This window comes from Solanum tuberosum, unplaced genomic scaffold, assembly GCF_000226075.1.
Source record: "Solanum tuberosum cultivar DM 1-3 516 R44 unplaced genomic scaffold, SolTub_3.0 scf00097, whole genome shotgun sequence".
Classification (NCBI taxonomy): Eukaryota; Viridiplantae; Streptophyta; class Magnoliopsida; order Solanales; family Solanaceae; genus Solanum; species Solanum tuberosum.
Window position 1 is genome coordinate 549,907 of NW_006239022.1, and position 9,922 is coordinate 559,828.

The 9,922-nt window shown below is 33.8% G+C and overlaps 1 protein-coding gene across 1 annotated transcript; it reads right to left on the bottom strand.

Annotated features, from left to right (window-relative positions):
* Window positions 1-1,336: 1,336 nt before the first annotated feature.
* On the bottom strand, window positions 1,337-8,953 carry PTB1 (polypyrimidine tract-binding protein homolog 3-like). Its single transcript, NM_001287868.1, is given in 14 exon segments — window positions 1,337-1,841; window positions 2,120-2,263; window positions 2,386-2,493; window positions 4,323-4,336; window positions 4,427-4,475; window positions 4,558-4,651; window positions 4,769-4,818; window positions 4,922-4,986; window positions 5,276-5,399; window positions 6,881-6,962; window positions 7,113-7,189; window positions 7,279-7,350; window positions 8,196-8,258; window positions 8,915-8,953. Coding segments are annotated over 13 exon segments (1,326 nt in total). The 5' UTR covers window positions 8,253-8,258; window positions 8,915-8,953; the 3' UTR covers window positions 1,337-1,451.
* Between the last annotated feature and the right edge of the window lie 969 nt (window positions 8,954-9,922).

A 9,922-nucleotide genomic window follows, 5' to 3' on the forward strand; every position in this document is an offset into this window, starting at 1 on the left:
CCTCCTTCCCCCACACCCAAAAAAAAATTAAATAAAAACAAAATTATTTATTTATTTTGAAAAAAAAAATTGTCAACCCTACCCCCTCTCCACCCCCACCCCAGGACACCTCCCACCAACACACAAAATATTTTATAAAAAAGATTTTTTTAAAAGAAAAAATTCCCCCAACTCCCATATCCTTCCCCACCCCACCACCACCACCCAATTATTTATTTATTATTTTCAAAAACAAATAATGCAATCAGGACTTTTTATCATAAGTGAGTGATATATGGGTATATATGGATTCTCATGTTTATCCATTTTGTTCATATTTATATGAGCTTAAATAGGTTTAAGTAAATATTTATCCATTTAACAAAATATGAGTTATCCATTTAATTTAGTATGAAAAAGTGGATTCATTTCACTTGTAAGGACTGAAATTACCACCCTAGGTACAAAGATAAGTTGAAATGTCAAGATGAAATATGTGGACTACTTTAAATGACCATCGATAACTTATACCTTTTTTATGTGTTCTAATTTATAAAATTCCAAAATCTGTTCATTAATTCGCTAACCCTTTTTTAAACCTAAGACATGTAGAGAGAATTTCTATTACTTTTTTGCACGCTATTTAACATTGTTCTAACAGATAAAAGAAGTTAAGGACATACGCATGAATGCAATACAAAAATTTAGCTCATACTCTTGTGCCATATAAAATGGGTCAAACCCGTCTTTCATTCAACCCAAATTTACCTGAATTAATATGGGCAAATTGCAACCCAACCCGTTTTAATTTAACCCAACCAAACCCACTCACTACTTTGAAAAAAAATCATAACATTTGAAGAAACCATATAAATAAATGATTTTAAAAAAAGAACAGTAGCAACAACAAATAGTACAATAACTGAAGCAGAGAAAACAACAGAGAATAAGATAGGAGCACTAATAATAATACTGATAAGGAAAAACTCGACAATTTTCGACTACCCACCAACCTTCTACCTTAATCAAGCCGTCAATAAGCTATAGGTCATATCTTGTCAAATCAACTCGCCAAAACTTTTTCAACCTACCTCTACCACTCCTAAGACACACCACAGTGAACCTCACACCTCCTCACTAGGACATCTGTACATCTCTTCACATGTCCGAATCATCTTAACCTCCCATACATTCATCTCCACATCCTCATTTCTGCTACTTTCATCTTCTGAGCACAACATAGTAAGGTTGAATTACAATAATCAGAGATGGAGGAAAAGTAATATGCTCAAGCTCTACCGACATGCTCAATGCAGAAACAAAAAAATAAGTACAATCACTAGTAGAGAAAAAAAGGTACATAAGGAAAGCAGAAACTAAAACCACAAATCAGTGAAAGCACATTACATAGTTGTCATTATTGTGTTATACAATGGCATTGACTTCTTACCAATCCTATCACAGAAGACTTCTCAGATGCTCTGTAACTGAGAAAATGAAATCCGGATGGTTGAGCTACCAAGAGATGTAGCATTTTTGCATACGAGTGCCTCAGTTGCCTGCTCCTCCTTGTCAAAAAGAACAAGAGCTTGCTGTTTGCCATTCATCTCAAAAAGCTTACTATTGATGATGGGACCATGCTCCTCCAAATGTGCAATAATCTCTGCCTCCGTTACATCCTGGGGTAAGGAGGATAGGTGGATCATCTTGGTAGGGGAGCAGCAGTACCTATAGTTTTTAGCAGCATTACGGTTAAAGCGGTTGAGATTTGAATTTGAGTAGTCATGTGTGTCCGGCCCTGTAGTAATATTGGGGTACTTTGAGAAGTTGACTTCCAGACGCTTTTCAAATAACATGGCACCCTATATCCAAATCCAAGGGAGGAAAATTGATAGAAGCTTCAGTATAATGCATAATCATAGAGACTAAAAGTAAGCAAAGATAAGGGGTATTGTTAAGTGAGGCAATTGAGAATAGTCAACCATGAACATTATTCAGATGTTCATGCAAAGGAAAAATAGCAGCAGAGAGTTTATTGGATGCTTCAAAAGGTATCTAGATAGCTGATAACAGGTGGAACAAATCAAAATAACCTCCCAAGTCCAAACAAAACAGATCCTGAAGAGAATATCAACCAGACCTTCAAAAAGTGAACAGCCAGCTCTGCCTGGAACCCATCACCCAGCTGAACCAAAGCATGATCTGGTTTATTGCGCAGAATCTTAATGCTGACAATATTTCCATAAAGAGAGCACAGGTTAAAAAGTTTGTCCTCATTTATTCTCTGCGATTAGGAAAAAAAATCAGAAGAAAATGTCAAGATTCTAGAATGACTTTTAGAAGTAATAAAATTATAAAGAGAACAATCTTATGGTACTCATGCTCGGATAAAGAACAGAAGCTTACATCTGAATTTAAATTAGAAACAAGAATAGTACATCTGTCATTTATCCCGCTAATTCCAGGTGGCAAACCACCAGCAAACGCAGCTGCAATTGCTTCTGCATTTCCCATCTACTTGAACAATGTGAAAACAAACTTAGAAGTGCTTCATGGCTTGTATCAAGGAAATTACCAAATATAAGAGAGTTAAGAGGGAAGTTAAGAAGGTTAGCATAGCGCAAGGAGAAGCCCTCATGGCTTGTACCAAAAGTTAGGGATGCCAGAAGGGGAGAAATACACGTACAAATTAGCGCACCTAAGAAAGAAGAGGAGCAAGAACTTAAGCAAGATGAAGTGTCTTAAAGAGATATGAGAGCAAGGAGATATCGGAGGCTGTTTTAATCAGTTCTTCAACTTGAATCATGAGGATAACTTCAAATATCTACATCTATGCTTGGTAGAAACTTAAGCTATACCATAGAATTAGATAGTAAAGTACACCAAGAAAAGTATTGAGGATTAGAAAAGTTTGTGGACAAGATGGTATCTTGATAGAGGTTTCGAATCATCTTGGAGATGTAGTAGTAAGATTTACCAAAATATCTGAGGATGCGTTGTGCTGGAAATCTGGAAGTGTAGATTTGCAATGGAGATTATTTTCTTGCTAAGCAAATTGATGAAAATATATAGCAAGAGTAAGGTTTACAACAGTGTTCGTTGACCTAGAGAAAGCATATGAATTATGATAGTGTCATAAGAAGTCCTTTAGTGGTGTTCTAGAAGATAGGAAATTCTCATATTAAACATATATATTCCATAAATGCATGAATAAGCTGTCAACAATGGTAGGAGATATAAAGGAGTTTCTTACAATCGTGTATTTACACCAGAGATGGGCACTTCATTTACCCTAGTTATAGACGAGTTGCCCAATTGTAATACAGGATGAGGTCCAAAAGTAGATGCTATTTTTTTTTTTTTGAGAATTATTAAATAATTTTTATTGTGTTATAATTGACTAAACTAGCTATTTATTGCATTAAAATTAAATAAGCCGGTAAGGGAATCAACCAAAAGCTTGAACTATTAAAAGTTACTCTAAAGAGTAAGGATTTAAGATTAGCAAAGGAAATAACAAATATATACATTGCAAATTTAGACAACATAAGAAGAATGAGTAGACGTGAAATTTGATAGGATTGCGGAGTACAAACAAATTTAATTCAGATATCTAGGCTCTGTTCCGGTAGAATGGTAAGATAAATAAAGTTATTACACATTAAATCAAAGTATTGAAGTAAATGTTACTAGAGTGTTACATGACAAGGGAATACCTAGCGAAGTGAAATGTAGATAGAACGGTTGTAAAGATCGACAATGTAATATGAGATACTGTTCAGCTCCAAGATCCAACATATACAAAAATATGAATGTAAAGAAAAGATGTGTGGCCATACAAGATTAAGCAAGACTAAAAATCATCACATTTGACAGAAGATGCAAGTAGCACATATGATGGAAAAGGCAGGAGAAAGTTTCTTAAGATAATTCCCCATGTTCTCTGTTGATCTCCAGATGCACCGATATTTAACTATGAACCATGGTCATTGATGATGTTAAACTAGGATAAGGTAGACCAAGCAAGCTGTCTCAGCAGACCTATGACTCTTGGAATCTATGTAGACTTAGCAAAAAATAGAGCACAATAGAAGAAACAAATTCATATAGGCAAGACCAATTAGTTGGGATTGAACTTTAATAATGTGAGTATGTTTACAAATGTTTGTTAGGAGTCTTTTAATCTTGTGAGAGATGTAAAGCCAGTAGAAAATTGTTGGTGCAAGAGAATCCAAAATATTAAAATGGGAGGATTTAAATGGAACAACATGATAGTCAGGTATCATCAACCCAAAACTAACTAGTTTTTTAAATACTTTAAAGATGATGAGATAGATGCACACCTGAGGAAATCCACCTGGAAAACCAAGAAGAAAAATTACAGTAAGCAAACTAGAATAATATTTGGCATTGACTACATTATGATAAGGCGATAAGCAGTAAGCACCTGGATGAGCTCCAGAACCTTGGAAGGAGTACATGTCTCCATATCCTTGCTGTCACACAATGAAAAATATGAAGTCAAACTCATGTTGAAAACACACACTTCCCTAGTAATAATAGGACAAGATAAACTACTTGAGAGGATTTGCCCTTCTGTTCTGATGGTAGATTTGGGTTAGTGTAGTCCCTTGAACGTTCATTATTGTAGTTCACTTGCAATTCATCTAGGCTGAAACATAAATAAGTTTATGGTTAAGACATCCATCACAGTAAATGAGAGAAAATATGGAAATATTTGCATGCAGAGATGAGAGTACTATAACTTTCAGATTGAGCTGAAACCTACTTAGAGAACTGTATGTCAAGCTGACAGCAGCCATCATATATGTTACGCCCCTACAAGAAAATTGTATGCACTAAAGCTTATTTTATCTCAAATGATAAAACAACCTGAAAGGGTCCATATAAATCAAGTGATCTTAATATATCATAAACACACCTGAAGTGAGTTCCTTGCAGAAACAGAACTCTGTTGTACTTGATACTGGATCAAAGCTTGAAAACCTACGTTTAAAAATATCACAAGAAACAAGAGTTACGCGAGATATGGCCAAGAATGCAAACATAATTATTATAAGCTCAAATATCCTCCATGAAACATTAAAATAAGAACGAAAAACAAATGATTTAAATCCATAAATTGAAGTCCTATGATACAAGAAAGAAATCCTTTTTCCTCTCTTGATCCTTCCATATATTCCAGATAGTCTTAAATCCAAAACAAGAAACAAATCATGAACAGAATATAGAGAGATAGATAGAGAGAGAGAGAGAGAAACTTGAAGGTGCTGACCAGCCGACTTCTGAAATGTGACAATCTTCTCTACAAATCCATGTGGAGAAAACACTTGATGCAGCACATCCACGGTTATAGGGTATAGCATGTGATGTATTGTGACTAAGAGAATTCGATTAGGCTGAGAGTCCAGAGAGAGCCGAACAGCAAAGCAGCATAGAGAGAAGAGAAGAAATGAATAGAGAGAAATAGATGACAGAAAGGAGAAAAGAAGAACACAAAAGAAATGCTTCATCTTGGTTCAGCACTAAAGAAAGGCATAAAGACAGATCACGAAGCAAGAGATAATGACAAAAGAGCAAAGACAGTAAGCAAGAGAATACAGAAAGTTATAAGTATTGACTTTAAGATGTTAGCCCAGTGTATGATCCTTTTCATCAGTGTCATGTCTCATAATTATTTCATACAAAGTGACACTTCCTGAAAATCTTTTGAGCCTTACTGGAAAAGTTTTGCATCAGGTAAAACTGAAAGAAGCAAACAGATTATTTTTAGAAAAGCAATGCTGATTCTTCCTGCTTTTGGATATATTCAGCCAGATCACTATGATGATTGTAGAGAATACTGGGAAGTATGAAAACTGGTGGCTACGGTGGGCTCTCACATGCTTTAATAGAGCACAGTCATCTGATCCTTCCCTTATCCCTCTTCTGATTACAGTTACCTTATGGATAGCCTGTTTTCTCTTTCCAGTCATCAAGAGGTATAAACATTGCCTGTAGGGAGCCTACAGTTTTTAAAGACTTGTACTGAAGTTCTGCACTGAAAGAATCAGTTTTTGGCAACAGTGTACTGCAGGCAACACCCACCCCAAAAAACAAAGATTTGGCACAATGCAAGTAACAAGCCATTCCACTATTCTGCTTGTCTGGCTAGTTGGCAAGACTTGAACACTTTTATCCGCATTGCATAATTTCTATTAAAAGACATTTGCAAGAGAAGAACCACTCAAGCAGCTTAATGTAGTGAAATGTGGCAAGTCAAAGCTAATTAGTCTATCAAATTAGTGTAATCATTAAATCTCAATTACTTCTCCATTGATTTCCGTAACTTGTGTTAGCCATCACATTATTCTAGTATTCTTTCTTAAAAATTGTTGAGTATGCTACTTAAGATTTGGGCATGTTTTCATTATAGTCATCACATGCACAGAGATAGTCATTTCTCATCCCAATGAATTTCATTAATTATTTGTCAAGTTACAAAATTGGCCTTAAAATACTCAATACCACAGACAGAGAGTGAAAACTTCTGCTTAGATCTTCTGTAGAATGAACAAATCATAGTAGAAACTCTCTTATTATCAAAAACAAAAAAACAAATACAATTTACAGCAACTCTCTTCTTATCAAAAACAAAAAAAAAACAAATTCAATTTACAGCAACTCTCTTCTTATCAAAACAAAAAAAACAAATTCAATTTACCATGAAGCTGATAAATGCACATCAGGATTAAAAAGAATAATAATGCAAATACAGTTAGCTCAAATTCTAGTCTTACGGAGGACGGAAGAAATTGTCAGTAAATCATCCAGTCCTGTATAGGACCGAGTTCAATATCAGTAATCCAAGAACCAACATACAAAAAGGAACATCCCTTACCTCATCTCCACGGCCTTGTGCATTCTGATCCATAGTTGTCAATTCTTGGTGAGATGAGAATTGAACGTAAACATTCCTCCCCCTATAGGACAAGAAAATGAGTCACAAATCAAGGTCCTACAGAACATTCTGATAAGAATTGTGCAGCTTAAAGCTTGGAAAACACAGATGATTCAGAAAGTTTCACATAGAGTTCTCCAAACAGAATACTAGTTTCTCTCTTACAAGGTACCTTATGCTGGGTTGAACATTTGAGTAGAATTGCAATGCCTTTACAGCTGAAGGGACATCTTGCATTTGCAAGAGGGCCTAAAGGCACAAGTTATTAAAAAAAAATTAGAACCAGTAAATTAATAAATTTATGCGTGTCATTCAGTGTGCAAGTATGAAAAAAGCACCTGATTTTTTGCCCTAAGCATTACAAGTTTGGTAATTACGCCAAATGGTTGGAATAGTTGAAGCAAGTCATTCTGGAAAAGAACCAAAAATCAAATTACTGTACAAATCAATTATTTTCCATCATATCAGTAGATTCTGGGTATATGGCGTTGGAGGAAGATTTAATTGATCCCAAATTAATCAACACAAAGGAAATAATGCTCTCCATTTTCAGATCTAATGTTTACTATAACTAAAGCAAAAAGAGTGCCGCTCTTTCAGAAGAAATGAATAAACACTATCACTCAAAACTGATTCACTTTCAAAACTCAGTCTACACCATAAACTAAGAGCTGAGAGGTAAAAAGACAGCAGTAACTTGATCTTCAAGAGATCTATAGACACTTCAACTTCCCACTCCACTCAACCCCCGGGGCGCACCCCACAAAATATATTTTGACTGATTCACCTTTTCAAGAAGTTCAGAGAGGGGTATGGAACATACAGACTGAATTGCAACAATGGACAAAGAGACTTTCTTTCTGCATTTGTTTCACTATTTTATGTTTTTTTTTTCAGAACACCATCACATCAGATACCTTGCTCTTTGATTAGAGAATGTACATCACTTGTCAAAAAAAACAAAAAATTAGAGAAAAGGTACTGTCTGTTTTATACATTGTCTTTTCTTCCCTATGTATCAAGAGTATAAAGCATTTTCATTTATACTAATAATACATAGGAACTTAAGCTTACAATGATGTAAAGAAAAAGATGTCAAACACTAAAAATATTCAATTCTTAATAACAAAGGCATTAACCAACAACATAAACAACTTGCTAATGAAAATTTGGAGCTCACTGATCACACATCAAAGTACTATCAAACAAAAATAAGGGGCACAACTAATCAGTATAAAAGATCCTACAAATCTACCTCCGAGATCTCATGCCCCACATTGCGAACATGAACAACCTTTGAAGGATCAGACATTTATACCTGAATCACAACAAAACAATTAAAAAAAATTTGAAATATATAAACTACTAAAAACATATCACAGAGTGTGCTGATGAATGATTAAGCACATACAAGATACAAATGCTGTGGATAAAAAGGCTTCAGGAAAAAAGAGAGAAACCAGAACTTGCAGCACACAACCAAACTTTTGTATCTTATTTTGTTAGTAATGGCATGTCAAAGAGGCATATATACGAAATTCAAACTATGAAAACAACAAAAAAGACATTTTGCATCAACAATATGAAATTAAGTGTAGACATGACTACTCTCCTCTTACTCCTAATTCCTTTAGCAAAAAGGTTAATTTGTTTATAGTAGTTCTCTCAATTTTTTTCACATCTAAAGAATCACATGTAGTTGCAACATGAACTCACACTAAAAAAAGTAAAATAAAAGACAAGGCTTTCTAGCAAAAAAATGAAAAACTAAGAAAAATAATAACAAGATTCAATTTTTAAGGTGTTACTAGCCAACTATTTTGATCAAATTCCCTACCCAGGAAAAAAGATTAGTAATTTAAATACACATCAAGAACTTCACTGGCACCATAATAGACAGTTAGAAAAGGCAGTGTAACTGAATTAACAGTAGAATAAAAGTGGATAAACAGAAAACTAAAGCTTAGATCTAACCTTCAGAAATGGAGGAAAGGGAGAGGGGGACTAGGGTTTGGTGTACGACAATGAGGATTTTTCCTTTTTATTTTTATTCGACGATGCCCCCGAGATAAAAAACCGACAGATATGATGTTTACACAAATTAAGAAAAGCTTTTGACACATAATACAGGGTGTTTTTTTTTATTGATCAAGAAAAATATTCTTTTCAAAAAAATGAGTTTTAAAATAAGAAAAATGATTTTTTTAAATAAAAAAAATATTTAAGTGACATTTTAAGGGATCGTTTGGTAGGCCGCATTAGAAGAAATAATTCATATATTAGGTAAGATATTATTTAGTACTATGTTTGATAGGAATTTGGCCCATGTATAACTAATCCATGGATTAATTATACCTCCTACATGGTATTATAGGTTGTATTACTAATATCTTCCATTTGGAGGTATTAGTAATTTGTTCTTCTCAGAGTCACTAAGGGATCGTTTGGTAGGCCGCATTAGAAGAAATAGTCCATGTATTATGTATGATCGGTCTTCTTTAGTACTATGTTTGGTAGGAATTTGGGCCTATGTATAACTAATCCGTGGATTAGTTATACAACCTACATGGTATTATAGGATTATTACTAATACCTTCCATTTGGAGGTATTAGTAATACATAGGATATAATACCATAAGATAAATCTATGTAAAGACAAAAATATCCCTCAAATCATTTTAAAATATCCCACAAATTATTTTCTTAATTTTATGTTTTATGTTTGTACTAGTAAATGTATTTAAATAAATTAGCTTACAAATTATTTAGAGAGAGTTATTTGTTACTAAATAAATCCAATAAAAATTTGAAAATGTGGGCTATTTAACGTTTACTAATTAAAGAGGCAAATATATATATATATATATATATGAATAAATCCAATACAAATCAATACAAATTTGAAATGTGAGTATATGACGTCTGTGATCTTAATTGAATGTATTATATATATATATATATATATATATATTTGTGTGGTTT